At 46.4% G+C, this 17,872-nt stretch overlaps 1 protein-coding gene across 2 annotated transcripts in view; it reads left to right on the forward strand.

The window, feature by feature from the left end:
• The window catches only part of abcg2 (ATP binding cassette subfamily G member 2 (Junior blood group)), an 81,825-nt gene extending 66,804 nt beyond the window's left edge, over positions 1 to 15,021 (forward strand). For both annotated transcript variants that reach the window (XM_033020251.1, XM_033020262.1), the window contains 4 exons: positions 2,239 to 2,393; positions 6,989 to 7,078; positions 11,205 to 11,305; positions 12,990 to 15,021. In XM_033020251.1, coding sequence (XP_032876142.1) covers positions 2,239 to 2,393; positions 6,989 to 7,078; positions 11,205 to 11,305; positions 12,990 to 13,137 — 494 coding nt within the window. In that variant the 3' untranslated portion in view covers positions 13,138 to 15,021. The remainder of the gene's footprint in view (positions 1 to 2,238; positions 2,394 to 6,988; positions 7,079 to 11,204; positions 11,306 to 12,989) is intronic.
• The last annotated feature ends 2,851 nt before the right edge of the window (positions 15,022 to 17,872 follow it).

Genomic DNA, 17,872 nt, shown 5'->3' on the forward strand with positions numbered 1-17,872 from the left:
GTCAATTGATATTTTTAAGGTGGGGACTGACAGATTAATACAGGTGTCAGGGGTTAATGGGAAAAGGCAGGAGAATGGTGGAGTAGACTCGATGGGCCAAATGGCCAAATTCTGCTCCTTACATCTTAAAAATTTTGTTAGAAAAGGAGGGAAGATCTTTATTTTTTTTCAGTGGCTAAAAGACAAAATTATTACATTGACAGTTGTACAAATTCTATTAATTTAAAGTAATAATTGGACTAAAAATGTCTCTCTTGCAGCTGCCACTTGATTTAGCATGCAATAATATCTCTAGTAGTCATTGGTAGGGGAATGGGGGCACATGAGATGGCAGATGCTGGAATATTGAGCGCAATACAAATGACTAGAGGAGGAAAGAAGGGTCCCAACCTGAGACAAGACACAGAGCGCTGGAGTAACTCAGCGGGTCAGGCAGCATCTCTGGAGAACATTAACACAGAGTGCTGGAGTAACTCAGCGGGTCAGGCAGCATCTCTGGAGAACATTAACACAGAGTGCTGGAGTAACTCAGCGGGTCAGGCAGCATCTCTGGAGAACATGGACACAGAGTGCTGGAGTAACTCAGCGGGTCAGGCTGCATCTCTGGAGAACATGGACACAGAGTGCTGGAGTAACTCAGCGGGTCAGGCAACATCTCTGGAGAACATGGCTAGGTGATGTTTTCCCAACCCAACATGGACCTTGTCCATTTCCCTCCACGGAAGCTGCCTGACCCGCTGTGTTTCTCCAGCACATTCTGTTCTGCACTTGGTATGGGAATATAGCCCTGATTAGTGCGGGTGTCAAGGGTTTCAGGGAAAAGGCAGGACAATGGGGATAAGTAGGAACGATAGATCAGCCAATAGCGTAGACTTGATGGGCCGAGTGGCCTAAATCTGCTCCTAGAACTTATTGACCTTATAGCAGAGTGCAACCAATGGTAATCAGGTTTTGTATGCTTTGCAAATTGCAAAGAGTCGCCACAGAGGGTGCAGACAAAGTTCCAAAGCAAGGTGTAACTGTGCAAAGAAAATCCTTTAGTAGCAATGTTACAAAATTTTGAGATTTTTAAAATCAAGTCTGCAATTTATCCCATCAGATAAAACATAAAAAGAAGTTTAATTTGACACCTAATTCACTTTCATATCTTCAGTATTAAAAAAGTTATGGTCATTTTCATACTCGGAAATTAGCATCTTGTTCCCTATTGCTTTTCCATTGACTTAACACAAAAGCTGTCATCAAGGACAGTCAAAAGCCCATAACTTTCTTAAAATTTAAGAGAACTGAAAGAAATTTTCAGTTGTTATAGATTGAAGCATTCTGAAACAAATATGAAACAATCTTACTTGGATGACCTGAAATTAAAGCATATAATTAGTTAGTTCCCCAATTGTAGCTAATTACAAAATTCAATTACTAGATCTAAACATCTATCCATTTCTTAAGAAAAGATTAATATTTTTAAATAGCCGAAGTGTCCAAATAACATTCACACAAGAATCACAATATAACATGATTTTAAAATCTCATTGTCATAGATTTATAGGCCAAATGGAAGGAATTTAGTGTTTAATTCCCGTAAATTAATGGCCATTTTAATCATCTTGTGAGTGGGTTTTTGAGGAACGCGATCGTTAGTAACGTAACGGTTGCGGTGAATTTAAACCCCATATCGGCAGGAAAAATACTGCTGGTTCGTATGGGTCCTAAATCACCGTTTCGCAATGTAAAATGTGGATTAAAGGCATCTTGAGCACTTTTATACATAAAATAAACGGCTTTCCTTTACCTGTCCCGTACGTGAAATCCGTCGGCGTTGATGGCTTTAGAAGCTGATTTTTAAATTACTCCAGCGCTGAACTTGTCGGCCGATTTAAAAAAAAAAAAAAAAAATTCACAGAACAGCCATCGGAACAATTCTTCAGCAAAAGCTTGCACTCCGAGAAAATATATCCAGGACAGGTAGGAGAAAAAACGCATTTTAACCCCGCCCCCCCCCTCCAAAGGCACCAAAGCCGCGCACTCGGCCAGTGGCAGAACTGCAGCGCCGCTGAAGGTAAGTTTTGTAACATACCTACTTTTAGTTGACTTGATATTTTAGTTGTCATGGAACATTGACCATAAGACAATGCAGTAGGAGCACAATGAGACAATTCGGCCCTGGTGTCTAGTTTGCCATCTGATCTATCTTTACCCCATGGCTTATGTGAACTGTTTTGTTTTTTGATTTTCCAGGCTTTAGGTTAGACGCCGGTGCCTTTTTCATTACGATGCTGACGTTAGTCCAGGTGTCCATCACCGCCACCTCACTGGGACTGGCTGTTGCAACTGGACAGAACATTATTGGCGTAGCAAATCTCATTATTAGCATAATATTTGTTATAATGATCGTAAGTCACATTTACCTTCTTACCTTGCCTATCTTAAAATCCCTACCTTGGCCAGCTCCTTCCACACTAAAACCTACTGATCCTGGCCTCTCCTACGTCTTTAGTTTAAAGTTTAGTTTGTTGTCACGTGTGCCGAGGTACAGTGAAAAGCTCTTTTTGACGCTTGCTATCCAGTCAGCGGAAAGACTATACATGATTACAATCAAGCCGTCCACAGTGTTCAGATACAGGCCAGGAGTCATGTGTCTTCTTCTTGCGAAAGAAACATAAACCAAAGGAATAGTTAGATCTCAAGGCAGGTGTTGAGCAGCCAGGTTGTTGTCTCTGTTGGCGTCAATGTCTGCCAGGCCCTGAGCCCCATTTGGTGGGTGGTAGAGCGGGCACTCACAGATGACATGGTTGGCTGTCTGTTGTTCTGCTCCGCATTCACAGGCTGGGCTCTGGCGGAGCCTCCATCTCCACATGCTGGCATTGAAACGCCCAACTCCAGTACCAAGTCTGTTGAGCTTCACCCATGGTCCTCTGGGGAGGTCAGACCCTGGACAGCTTTTATTTGGTGAAGAGACGTAGCTGTGTAATGGGGATGTGACCACTTGGTGGCTATCCACCATGTGTGTTTATCTCTCTCACTGTCGATCCAGCCTTGCCTTTGCATGAGTCCTTCAATTCACTCTTTAGCTTAGGTGTATTACTGTCACATGAACCAAGGTACAGTGAAAAGCTTGGTCTGCATGTGGAGTAAATGGATGAAAGATATGGCCCACTGAGTCCACGCCGATCATCGATCACCTATTCACACTAGTTCTATGTTATCCCACTTTCTCATCCACTCCCGACACACTGGGGGGCAATTTACAGAGGCCAATTAACCCACGAACCAGCACGTCGTTGGGATGCGGGAGGAAACCCGGAGCAGCCGGTCACCCACGCGGCCACAGGGAGAACGTGCAAACTCCTCATAGATAGCACCAAAGACAGGTCTCTGGTGCTGTGAGGCAGCAACTCGAGCCTTCTTCAGACTGATGTTGGGGGGAGGGGTGGGAAAAAGAAAGGAAGATGCGGACACAGTGGGCTGCGGGAGAGCTGGGAAGGGGAGGGGAAGGAGGGAGAAAGCAGGGACTACTTGATACTGTCAATGTTCATACCACTGAGGTGTAAACTACTCAAGCGAAATATGAGGTGCTGTTCCTCCAATTTGCACTGGGCCACACTCTGGCAATGGAGGAGGCCCAGGGCAGAAAGGTCGGATTGGGAATGGGAGGGGGAGTTGAAGTGCTGAGCCACTGGGAGATCAGGTTAGTTATTGCGAACTGAGCGGAGGTGTTGAGCGAAGCGATCGCCATTTTTTACGCTTGGTCTCAGCGATGTAGAGCAGCTGACACCTAGAGCAGCGGATGCAATAGAGGAGGTTGGAGGAGGTGCAGGTGAACGTGGTGACCTGCACCTGCTCCAACCCAGAGGATGGAAAGTGGTGAAGTCTGATGGCAAGTCTGTATCTTCCCCTTTGCTCTACCTATTGGACTTGAGTTTGACACAATTGTATTTATGTATGGTATATCTTATGTCAAGAGTGTTTTGGATTAGTTTAGAGATCACGGCGCAGAAAAACGCCCTTCGGCCCACCGAGTCCGCACCGACCAGCGATCCCCGCACGTTAACACTATCCTACACGCACTCAGGGTCATTTCTAATTAATACCAAGCCAATTAACCTACAAACCTGTACGTCTTTGGAATGTGTGTGGTAACCGAAGATCTCGGAGAAAACCCACGCAGGTCACGGGGGGATCGTACAACTCCGTACAGATAGCATCCATAGTCAGGATGGAGCCCGGGACTCTTGCGCTGTATATACTGTTAAGGGCCTGTCCCACTTGGCGTCATTTGCGCGTAATTTACGCAACATCATTTACGCGTCATGATGCACGGTGAGCGCATCGAGCCGCGCACGTGATGCGCGCATGGTGCGCATTACGCGCGCATGGTATGCGGTGACTTAGGCAGTGACGCGTGGCGCCCCAGGATTTTGGGATGTACAAAATGTTCGCGCGCCATCTGCATGACACGCAAATGACGCCCAAGTGGGGCAGGCCCTTAAGGCAGCAACTACTGCTGCGCCACCGTGGCTGCCTAGTTTATTGTCATATGTACCAAAACGGAACAATTGCAGCTACTTGCCTCCACAGCACAAGTTTGGAAACATAATACACAATAGATAATGTAATAAACAAAAAGAAGTTCAATAAATAAATGAAACAATATAATGCAAAAAAACTGCACAAAGCCCAAAGTACCTCGTGCGACACAGGCACTTTGTAGTTTGCAGTTTAGTTGGAGTTCGTGGTGTTCAACAGCCTGATTGTCATTGGGAAGATGCTGTTGCAGACCTTCTTCCTGATGGCAGGAGTCATGGAGTGATATAGTGGAAACAGGCCCTTTGGCCCAACTTGCCCACACTGGCCAACATATCCCATCTACACTAGTCCCACTTGCCTGCATTTGGTACATATCCCTCCAAACGTGTCCTATCCATGTACCTGTCTAAATGTTTCTTAAATGTTGGGATAGTCTCAGCCTCAACTACCTCCTCTGGCAGCTCGTTCCATATACCCACCATCCTTTGTGTGAAAAAGTTACCTCTCAGATTCCTATTAAATCTTTTCCTCTTCATCCTAAACCAATGTCCTCTGGTCTTCGATTCACCTACACTGGGCAAGAGACTCTGTGCCGATCTATTCCTCTCATGACTTTATATAAGATCACCCCTCATCCTCCTGAAATAAGAAGCAGACCATGACACAACCAGTCAATATGTTTTCCACTGTGCACCTGCAGAAGTTTAAGAGAGTCTGCAAAACAAAAGCTTTTCACTGTACCTCGGTACACGGGACAATAATAAGCCTAAACCTAAAAATCCAGTTAAGTGAGAAAATGAATGTTATCAATAGTAGTAAAAAGAAAAAAAGGAAAATGGGAAAAATTCAGGAAGTAACAGATCTTTGACCTATGGTAGTAAAACTTGATTTGATTTCAACCACAATGGTAATGTGATTTTTCACATGTATCCCCACCAATGCATGAATACAGGGTAGAGCAGTAGAACGTCCTTTATGGCCGGGGTCCGGAGGGCAAGGAGCACCACCACTCCACCTAGGGTCCATAGTGGAAGGAGCGGCTCTGCTGTCAGCGACCGGAGGACTGGTGACAGAATCTAGGGAGAGGGCAGGGCCGAAGATGTTCTGGTTGGGTTGCTCCTAGGCCTGGCCAAGCTGGCCATCCGTGAGTCACCGCGCCAGGCGGAAGAGGGCTTTGCCCGAGCCAAATGCTTGCCCCTTTACCAAGGTTACGTCCGCACCCGGGTGCTGTTAGAAATGGACATCGTTGTACAGTAATTATTTAGTATATTTGTAACATCGTTGTGTAGAAATTTAGTGTCTGAATAATTTGGTGATTTTGTAATATGGAATACAGCATGGAAAAAGGCCCTTCAGCCCACCTTGTCCATGTTGATCAAGTTGGCATATTGGGCTAGCCCCATTTGCCTGCATTTGGCCAACAGGCCTTTAAGCACTTCCTATCCATATATCTGTCCAAATGTCTTCTGGAAGTCGTAATTGTAACCGCGTGTACAGCTTCCTCTGGCAGCTTGTTCCAGATACGACTACCCTCCGAATAAAAAAGTTTCCCCTCTTAAATGTCTCCCCTCGCACCTGAAGCCTGTGCCCTCTAGTTTTAGAATGCTCTACTCTGCGAAAAAGACTGTGAGCGTTCACTTTATCCATGCTCCTCGTGATCTTGTCCATCTCAATAAGGTTACCCCTCATTCTCTGCAGATTATAGTCCCAGCCTGTCCTGCCTCCACCTATAACACAAGTCTGCAAGCTCAGAAAGCGTCCTGGTAAATCTTTTCTGCACCTTTCCAACTTAGTGACACCCTTCCTTTAGCTGGGCGACCAGGACTGCTCACAAGCTTTGCTTAAGGTGCTCCGACAATCCTGTTGGGAACAGAGATCCAAGGTCCGGTGGCGCAGCGGTAGAGTTGCTGCCTTACAGTGCCAGAGATCCAGGTTCGATCCTGACTACGGGTGCTATCTGTACGGAGTTTGCACGTTCTCCCTGTGATCATGCGAGGTTTTCTCCGGGTGCTCCGGTTCCCTCCCACACACCAAAGACGTGCAGGTTTGTAGGTTAATTGGCTTCTGTAAATTGTCCCTCGTGTGTAGGATAGATGTATGGGGTGATCACTGGTCAGCACAGACTCGGTGGGCCGAAGGGACTGTGTTTCCACGCTGGATCTCTAAACTAAACTTAAAACGAGACATTTAAACTCAGTGGAAGTAAAACACTGGCAATATATTTTGAAGTTGGGTTAGTATGTGACATGAAGGGAATTTTGCAAGGCATTGTGTCTCATTGCACCTTCTAGCCGTTGCCCTCCCTGCTTTGGGAGGTTGTGAGCTTTGGAGGTGCAGTCAGAGTAGCCCTGTGTGCGGTTTGTAGAGTCATGGCACACTGTTGGTGGAGGGGAGTGTGACAACAGAACGCAGTGAGAACTGGAGCAATCTCGGCCTGCTAACTCTTTGTAATTCTTTCCAGATATTTTCTGGCCTCCTGGTAAACCTGCCAAGTGTGTTAAGTTGGTTGTCCTGGCTGCAATACTTAAGTATCCCTCGTTATGGCCTCACAGTAAGTACCAAGGGGTTAATAGCCCAAATGTAGATACAAGGCACTGCAGATGCTGGTTAATACACAAAAGGACACAGAGTGCTGGAGTAACTCAACAGGTCAAGCGGCATCCCTGGAGAACATGGATTGGTGATGTTCCGGGCTCTGAAGAAGGGTTTCAACTCAAGACATCGCCCATCTATGTTCTTCAGAGATGCTGCCTGACCCGCTGAGTTACTCCAGCACTCTGTGTCCATGTTCTCCAGAGATGCTGCCTGACCCGCTGAGTTACTCCAGCACTCTTTGTCCATGTTCTCCAGAGATGCTGCCTGGCCAACAGGGTTACTCCAGCACTAAGTGTCCTTTTGTGAATTAACAGTCCAATATATCTGAAAGAGTTATCCTACAATCGAGCTTAACTCTATCCCCACTGTGTATGTTTTCATTTGTTTTTTTAAGTAGTTATTGAATCGTAGGATTGATATGTAGGAAGGAACTGCAGATGCTGGTTTAAACCGAAGATAGACACTAAAAGCTGAAGTAGCTCAGCGGGTCAGGCAGCATCTCTGGAGATAAGGAATAGGCGACATTACGGGTCGAGACCCTTCTTCAGGCTGATCGTAGGGGAGGGGGGGTGAAAGAAATCTGGAAGGGAGAAGGATAGGACAAAGTCATGCAGGTAATAGGTGGATACAGGTGAGGGGAGTGTTTTGATAGGCAGATGGTTGGACAAGGACCAGCGATGAAAAGAAAGGTGTGAGGCAGAAAGACAGAAGAGTTGCACATTGTGAAGCCAGAGGAATGTAGGTGGAAGGGGAGGAGGAGGGGTGGGGGGGGGGGGGGAAGATGTGTGAGTCCAGATGGGGCACTGTGGGGGGCGGTGGGGGGGGGGGGGGGGGGGTGTTATGTGGAGAAGAAGGGAGAGATTGGATGGTAATGGAGTTGCCTAAAATTGAAGAATTTAATGTTCATACCGTTGGCTTGTGAGCTTGAGGTGTGTGAGCAGTCCTAGCTACCACATTTTCTGGAAGTATAGAGCAGACTGCAGCAAAAGTACATTTTCTAAGATGATATCTGGACTTCCAGGCCCAATTTAAGAAGGCCAGTTTTGAATAATATGACCCAGTAGTTTGAAAATATTAATTTGAAATGCCAAGGTGTGGATGAATCTATCTGCTGTAGGGAGTTGAGAACCAAGAGAATGAGGTGGAATATTAAACCCAGGACTTTAGAGAGAGTGGCTTTAGAGAGACTTTAGAGACTTTACAGAGAGAGAGATAAATGTTGGGCTACAACAGCTGGTAGGAATTTTGAGTTGCTGATGATGATGGGTTGATCAAAACTTACATCAGCGATTGATAGATTATAGGGTATTTGGGGAAAAGGGTATGAATATTGATTTCTCTAACTTCAAGTAACCCCTCTCTCTCTCCATCCGTCCCCCAACCCTAGTTCTCCGACTATTCACTGTCCTGATTAATTTTACTGTTTGTATGCCTCGTTGTCACCTTCCCCTCAGCCAACAGTGAACCATTCTATATTTCCTCATCATCATCTGCTTTGATCTGTCCTTTTCACACCTTACCCTTCCATATCTCGAGACTCTCGCTCCCCTGACTCTCAGTGAAGAAGGGTCTCGACCCAAAATGTCACCCATTCCTTCTCTCCAGAGATGCTGCCTGTCCCTCTGAGTTACTCCAGCATTTTGTGCCTCTCTTTCTTGTACAGTGCGTTTAGAAAATATTCAGACCCCTTCCCTTATTTCACATTTTATTACGATACAGCCTTATTTTAAGATGGATTAAATTCTTTTTTTTATCATCAATCTACACATAATGCCCCAGAATGAAGAAGTGAAAACAGGTGTTTAGAAATTTTTGCAAAGTAATTAAAAAGAAATAACGGAAATATCACATTAAAAATTGAGCTAAGGTTCATCCTGTTTCCATTGATTATCCTTGAGATGTTTCTACAACCTGATTGGTCCATCAGTGGCAAATTAAATGATTGTACATGATTTAGAAAGGCACATGCCTGTCTATATAAGGTCCCACACAGGGTCGGAAAACCCGGGGGGGCCAGAGGGGACACGTCCCCCCCATGTTTTGAGAGGTGGGGGACATCCCCCCCAAGTTTTTGTGATCCCGATTTTAAACTCTCCACTTTTAGCGCTGGATTGAGCCTCCGAAGCCTCGCGCGTGTGTGTGTGTGCGTATGCGTGCGTGGCCGCCAAAAAATTGTGCCCCCCCGTCCCCTCCATGTTTTGATAGTGAGTTCCGCTCTTGGTCCCCCAGTTGACAGTGCATGTCAGAGCAAAAACCAAGCCATGAAGACGAAGGAATTGTCCGTAGACCTCTGAGAAAGGATTGTGTCGAGACACAGATCTGGGGAAGGGTATAAACAATTTCTGCAGCATTGCAGGTCCCGAAGAGCACAGTGGCCTCCGTCATTCTTAAATGGAAGAACTTTGAAACCACCAGGACTCTTCATAGAGCTGGCCGCTCGGCCAAACTGAGCAATCGGGGAGAAGGGCCTTGGTCAGGGAGGTGACCAACCCGATGGTCACTCTGACAGAGCTCCAGAGTTTCTCTGTGGAGAAGGGAGAACCTTCCAGAAGGACAACTATATCTGCAGCACTCAACCAATCAGGCCTTTATGGTAGAGTGGCCAGATGGAAGCCACTCGTCAGTAAAAGGCACATGACAGCCCGCTTGGAGTTTGCCAAAAGGCATGAGAAACAAGATTATCTGGTCTGATGAAACCAAGATTGAACTCTTTGGCCTGAATGCCAAGCATCACGTCTGGAGGAAACCAGGCACCGCTCATCACCTGGCAAATGCCATACCTACGGTGAAGCATGGTGGTGGCAGCATCATGCTGTGGGAATGTTTTTCAGCGGCAGGAACTGGGAGACTTGTCAGGATCGAGGGAAAAATGAACGGAGCAAAGTCGAGGGATCCTTGATGAAAACCTGCTCCAGAGCATTCAGGACCTCAGACTGGTGCGGAGGTTCATCTTCCAACAGGCCAACTACCCTAAGCACACAGCCAAGACAACGCAGGAGTGGCTTTGTGACAAGTCTGTGAATGTCCTTGAGTGGTCCAGCCAGAGCCCAGACTTGAACCCGATCGAACATCTCTGGAGGGACCTGAAAATAGCTGTGCATCGATGCTCCCCATCCAACCTGACAGAGCTTGTAGTGTCATACCCAAGAAGACTTGAGGCTGTAATCGCTGCCAAAGGTGCCTCAACAAAGTAATGAGTAAAGGGTCTGAATACTTATGTAAATGTGATATTTCAGTTATTCCTTTTTAATTATTTTGCAAAGATTTCTAAACACCTGTTTTTGTTTTTTTATTATGGGGTATTGTCTGCAGATTGATGATAAAAAAATGAATTTAATCCATTTTAGAATAAGGCTGTAACGTAACAAAATGTTAAAAGTGAAGGGGTCTGAGTACTTTCTGAATGCACTGTATCTGCCATTTAATTACAACCAGGCTCAAAGGACTAGATACACTCTTTCCCTTCCCACCCCAGCACCACCTGGCGTTGGAGAGGGTCCAGAGGTGGTTTACGAGAATTATCCCAGAGAATGATTGGGTTAACATATGATGAGCGTTTGACGGCGCTGGGCCTGTACTCGCTGGAGATTAGAAAGATGAGGGGTCACCTCATTGAAACTTACCGAATAGTGAAAAGCCTGGATAGAGTGGATGTGGAGAGGATGTTTCCACTAGTGGGAGAGTCCAGAACCAGAGGGCACAGCCGCAGAATGAAAGGACGCACCTTCAGACAAGGAAGAATTTATTTCGCCAGAAGGTAGTAAATCTATGGAATTCAATGCCACAGGCGGCTGTGGTATTTTTAAGGCAGAGATTGATAGGTTCTTGATTACAAAGGGCGACAAAGATTATGGGGACTGGCAGTAGAATGGGGTTGAGAGGGAAAAATAGATCAGCCATGATGGAATGGCGGAGTAGACTCGATGGGCCGAATGGCCTCGTTCTGCTCCTATCATGATGTAAATCTATTCTGCACCCTTTCCAAAGCCTCCACACCCCTCCTGTAACAGGGCGAACTCTTTAGCCGTCAGTGCTTTTGGTGATGCCCTAATTATCAAATGTGTTGCTTTGATTTTGCGCAGGCCCTCGAGGTGAATGAATTTATTGGTTTGAACTTCTGTAATAATACCCAGGTGGTATCTGCTCCGAGCTTTTACGTGGAGGGCACAGATCCTGAAGTTATGTAAGTACAGCCAAACACTCATTGTAAATACCAGTTCTTCATTTCACAAAGATACTGTTGTATGCTACCACTTTCTGGCACATGTTTACCTGCAAACACAGGACACCTCTTCTGCATTTGAGCCTTGAACTGACATTAGTTCATTTAAGATGCGCGGTGGCTCAGCGGTAGAGTTGCAGCCTAACAATGCCTGCAGCGCCAGAGACACGGGTTCGATCCCGACTACGGGTGCTGCCTGTACGGAGTCTGCACGTTCTCCCTGTGACCGCGTGGTTTTTTTTCCGAGATCTTCGGTTTCCACCCACACTCCAAAAACGTACAGGATTGTAGGTTAATTGGCTTGGTGCAAACCTAAGTTGTCCCTACTGTGTGTAGGATAGTGTTAGTGTGCGGGGATCGCTGGTCGGTGCGGACTCGGTGGGCCAAAGGGCCTGTTTCCGCGAGGTATCTCTAAACTAAACAAGCGGAAAGGAAAGTGTGGAGGTCACAGAGCTGTACAGCACAGAAACAGGCCCTTCGGCCCAACCTGTCCATGCTGACCAAGTTGCCAAACCGAGTTAGTCCCACTTGCTGGCACCTATCCACTATGCCTCCAAAAACATTCCCATTCATGTACCTGTCCAAGTGCCTTTTAAATGTTGTCATTATACCCACCTCTCCCACTTGCTCTGGCAGCCTGTTCCATATATACACCACCAATGTGAAATACTTGTCTCTCAGGTCGAAGGGACCTTACCCAAAATGTTGCCTCTCCATATTCTCTGGAATTGAGAAGGATGAGAGGGGTAGGATAGAAACATATACAATTATAAAAGAACTGGACAAGCTATGTTTAGGCCCTCTCATAGATGATTTCAATTTTAGAGGCCCCTGAATTTTAGAGCCCCCTCAAATCAAGATCTCTTTGCAGCAGACAGGCATGAGGCCCATGCCAATGTCACTCGTTGCCCCCCTCCCCCTGATAGGGCCTGCATATGTTAACCCACTCATTCCTGGGATCATTCTTGTAAACTTCCTCTGGACCCTCTCCAGCACCAGCACATCCTTCCTCGGAAATCGGATAAGGGGCGCAAAATTGCCCCCAATACTCCAAATGCGGTCTGACCAGCGCCTTATAGAGCCTCAGCATTACATCGCTGTTTTTGTACTCTAGTCCTCCCTAAATAAATGCTAACATTGCATTTGCCTTCCTTACTGCTGATTCAACTTGCAAATTAACGTTTTGGGAATCTTGCACCAGCTCTCCCAAGTCCCTTTGCACCTCCTCCTAGTCCCACCTGCCTGTGTTTGGCCTATATCTCGCTAAAACTTTCTTATCCATGTAGAGGGTGGGTGTGTCCTAGTGTGTAGGATGGTGCTAGTGTACGGGGTGATCGCTGGTCAGCACGGACTCAGTGGGCCGAAGGGCCTGTTTCCGTGCTGTAAACTGAAACTTTCTCAACTTAAACTAAACTAAGAGGGCAATGAAAATAAAGGTAGACAAAAAAGCTGGAGAAACTCCACGGATGAGGCATCGTCCATGGAGCGAAGGAATAGGCGACGTTTCGGGTCGAGACCCTTCTTCAGAAATTAAAGTTGTTTTTATTGGTGAGTTGGTAAATGGTAAAAAATGACCCAGTTAACCAAAATGGATATATTCAAAAAAATGAATTTATTGTGAATTAAAAAATGCCTTGTCTTGTAGATGTACCGGGGAGCAATATCTTGCTAGACAAGGGATTATAGCAAGCCAATGGTCCCTGTGGAAGAATCATCTGGCAATGGCAATAATGATGACGATTCTATTTACGATGTCTTACTTAAAACTCCGATTTATGAAGAAATTTTCATAGAATTGTCGTGCAAGAGGGCGACGTCACATTCCGTGCTCTTTTGGCTGATTTCGAAACTGTGTTGGACAGAGTCACTGAATTATATATTTTTTAAAATTTTGGTGAATGATTTGTCAATCTCTATGTTAAAAAAGAAAATTGCATATAATGATCTTTGGGTGGATGTATACATATCTCAAAACCTTCGAGCTACCTCAAACGCTGGAATCATGAGCAAAACGCAACCTTCTGGCAGAACTCAGTGGGTCAGGCAGCATCTTTTGGGGCCCGAACTTCAGAAACCCGACACGTCGCCTGTCCATTCCCTCCACAGATGCTGGCTGAACCGCCGAGTTCCTCCAGCACTTTTTGTTTTGCTCAAGAAATGTTTACCAGCCGTGCAAAAGGACCTGCCTTTGTTATAGATTCGGCGACACTGTTGGACATATGATCAGATCCCAACCAACAACGTACGACATACATTCCGCACTCCCGCTGTTTGTCAACCCGGCACATCCCTTCCTGAGATACACACAAAATGCTGGAGTAACTCAGCGGGTCAGGCAGCATCTCTGGAGAACATGGACACAGAGTGCTGGAGTAACTCAGCGGGTCTCTGTGTCCATGTTCTCCACAGATGCTGCCTGACCCGCTGGGTTACTCCAGCACTCTGTGTCCTTTTATGCCATTCAAGATCTTGACCGATTCTCTACTATATCCACACACTTGCCTGATTCCCATATCCATTGGACCCCAAAATGTTTGAACATGCATAGTTAAGGTTTGCCAGCTATCTCCAGCAGAAAATACCAAAGGTTTAGTCTTCAGATGTGAGAAATGTTCTTCACATACGTCACCTCGTTCTGGGGTCTTTAGGCAATCTCTCAGCACCCACCATGAGCCTCCCCTGTATCAATAAAGTCGCCTCTCATTCTTCTGAACTCCAGAGTACGTCCCCATTTTACTCAAACTCTGTTCACAGGACAATCTCCTCAAGCCAGAACTCAGTTATATTGCACTGCCACCATAGAACAGGTACAGCACAGGAACAGGCCCTTGGATCCACAGTGACATGCTGAACATGATGCCAAGCTCAACTGATCTCCTCTGCCTGCACGTCATCCGTATCCCTCCATTCCCTGCACATCCACGCATCTGTCTGAAAAGCCACTATCGTATCCACCTCCACCACCACCCTCTGTGTAAAAAAACGTCTCTGCACATCTCCTTTAAACTTTGCCCCTCTCACCTTAATCCTACGCCCTCCAGTCTTTGACTTATCTGTCTACCCTGTCTATGCCTCTCATAATTGCATACACTTCTATCAGGTCACCCCTCAAACTCCAACATTGCACAGAAAACAATCCAAGTGTGTCCAACCTCCCCTTGTGGCCTACTACCTACCACCCAGCATTCTGGTCAACCTCTTCCACACCGTTTCTATCCTTCCTGTAATGGACTGAGCAGCACTGCACACAATACACCAAGTACTATCCCCTATCGCCTTCCCCAGATGCAACAATATTAACACCTGTGATATATTGCCCTCTCGGTAGTTGACACTATTCCCACAAACGTGGTATCTAATTGTGACGGAATTCAATATGAGCACAAGTGCAGTTAATATACTTTTGAAAAGTATGTTTTAAATATACTTTTGAAAATTAAAATATTGTATCTGTAAACCGAGGACCATTGCGAAAAGGACAAAAATTATGTTTATTACCCCAATGTTTATAAGTTTTTTTGGAATTGTATATTGCTCATTATTTGACTAAGTTTAATTTCGAATGAGTTTGCCATGTTAAGTGGGTACTTGCAATTAAAAATTAAACGTACTATGGGCATCACTGATCTCCGATTGTGCACAACGCATGAAATACAAAATAAAGTGGCTACAACATGCTTGGTCTCCGAGTTGATTCACTTTCATTTAGTTTACAGATACAGGCCTTTCGGCCCACCGAGTCCGTGCTGCCCATCGATCACCTGGTCACACTAGTTCTATGTTATCCTGCTTTCTCATCCACTCCCCACACACTAAGGACGAACGACCGAATGAATGAATTATACCTCCCCTGGTACTTTCCCTTGCAACCGCAGGAAATGCTACACTTGTCGCTTTACCTCCCCCCTTGACTCCATCCAAGGACCCAAGCAGTCTTTCCAGGTGAGGCAGAGGTTCACCTGCACCTTCAGCAACCTCATCTATTGCATCTGCTGTTCTAGGTGTCAACTGCTCTACATCGGTGAGACCAAGCACAGGCTTGGCGATCGCTTCGCCCAACACCTCTGCTCAGTTCGCAATAACTAACCTGATCACTCGGTGGCTCAGCACTTCAACTCCCCCTCCCATTCCGAAACCGATCTTTCTGTCCTGGGCCTCCTCCATTGCCAGAGTGAGCCCCACCGCAAATTGGACGAACAGCATCTCATATTTCGCTTGGGTAGTTTACACCCCAGCGGTATGAACATTGACTTCTCCAATTTCAGGTAGTCCTTCCTTTATCCCTCCTTCCCCTCCCCTTCCCAGCTCTCCCACAGCCCACTGTCTCCGCCTCTTACTTTCTTCTTCCCGCCCCCCCCCCCCACCCTCACATCAGTCTGAAGAAGGGTCTCGACCCGAAATGTCACCTATTCCTTTGCTCCATAGATGCTGCCTCACCTGCTGAGTTTCTCCAGCATTTTTGCATACATTATTGTCAGGTACCTATGGTACCTAAGTACATTGAAAGGTGCAGTGAGTAATACAGATATCAGAGGTTAAGAGGAATGGGGTTGTGAGGGAGAGATAGATCAGCTGGAGTAGACTTGATGGGCCAAAATACCTAATTCTACTATTAGTCCTTCTGACCTTATGAAAAGCTTTGAAGAATAAAAATAAGTTTATTGGCCAAGTATACACATACAAGGAATTTGCCTTGGTGCTCCGCCCGCAAGTGACAACATGACATACAGTGACAGTTAGGAATGATGCATAAAAACATAAAACATTAATAATTAAACACAGCGCTTCGTTCACAGCCCCATGCCTCGACAGTGAACCGCGCTGTGATTGGCCGTTGAGCGGAGGGGAGGGAGGACGAGGAGGAGGGGGGTTGAGGGAGGGGGGGGGAGGGAGAGTTTTGGGGGGGCAGTCGGCTTCCTCCACGGCTGGTCGTGCTTTTGCCGCGCTCACTGCGCTTGTTCTGAGATTCTGGAGGTCCTCAGAAGAGGAGAAAAATACGCCTGCGGGCCGGATAATTTCGGGTTATGAAGCATGTCCCTCCAAAAAAGTTCAGGGGCTGCAGCCCCTCCCCCCAGCCCCCTCGGTTCCGCGGCCCATGCCCTAATATAGGATCTCCTGACGTTGGCTTCAGAGACTGAGGTGACAGAATATTCGGGGCCGTGTGGGAGCCCATGAATGTGCATCCGGGACGGATGTGTTTCACGGTCACGTAACCTCCTCGGCTTCACCTTGTCGGATATGATGGTGTACAAGCCCTGCCACACTTTACAAATGTTCATCTGAGCTGCCAGTTTAGTCCACATTTGTCTCTGCATTCTTGATGTCTTTCCGCAATAGTAGCTGGACTTTAATAAGGACTGCTACAATTCCGGAAAGCCATCAAGAATGCAGAGACAAATAGAGTGATACAGTGTGGAAACAGGCCCTTCGGCCCAACTTGCCTTCACCGGCCAACACGTCCCAGCTACACTAGTCTCACCTACACTAGTCCCACCTGGTCCATATCCCTCCAAACCTGTCCTATCCATGTACATATCTAACTGTTTCTTATATGTCGCGATAGTCCCTGCCTCATCTACCTCCTCTGGCAGCTTGTTCCATACACCCACCACCATTTTTACCTCAAATTCCTATTAAATCTTTTCCCCTTCACCTTAAACCTATGTCCTCTGGTCCTCGATTCATCTACGCTGGGCAAGAGACTCTGTGCATCTACCCGATCTATTCCGCTCATGATCTTAGACACAGTGAGATTGCACCCCTGTTGATCTATTGTGGAAGTAGACAATTTCTAGTGAGTCCAGGTTCTTGCTAAGGTAGGAGTTGATATGCGCTATAACTAACGTCTCAAAGCACTTAATCACCACAGATATTAGTACCAACGGATGGTAGTCCTTCAGGCATGTCACCTTACTCTTCTTGATATCATTGATGTCCTTTTAAAGCTGGTGGGAACCTTGGACCTTCGCAATGAATGGTTGAAGATGTCTGCAAAAACTCCAACAAATTGGTGCGTGCAGGTTTTAAGAACACGGCCAGGTACAACCATCACGTGAAGGACTTTGACATCGGCCTCCGTAATGTTTGACACATTGGCCTTCATCAGTCAAAGAGTGTTGAGTATAGATGTTGGGAGGTCATGTGGCACTTGTAGAAGACGTTGGTGAGACCGCGTTTAGAATATTGAGTTCAGTTCTGGGAAAGATGCTGTCGAGCTGGAATGGGTGCAGGGAAGATTTACGAGGATGTTGCCAGGACCTGAGCAATAGGGAGAGGTTAAGCAGGCTAGGACTCTATTCTGCACTGGGCCACTCCACTCTGCACTGGGCCACTTGGACAATAAAATATGTGCGTCAAGCTGTTCTTCAGCTCATTCAACACCATTATCCCGATGCAACTGGATCCTTGATTTCCTCATTGATAGACCACAATCAGTACTTGGCAACAACACTTCCTCCTCGTCAATCATCAGCACAGGAGCACCACAGGGCTGTGTTCTCAGTTCTCTGCTCTACTCTAAACCCATGA

The sequence above is a fragment of the Amblyraja radiata genome, chromosome 1 (assembly GCF_010909765.2).
Source record: "Amblyraja radiata isolate CabotCenter1 chromosome 1, sAmbRad1.1.pri, whole genome shotgun sequence".
Classification (NCBI taxonomy): domain Eukaryota; kingdom Metazoa; phylum Chordata; class Chondrichthyes; order Rajiformes; family Rajidae; genus Amblyraja; species Amblyraja radiata.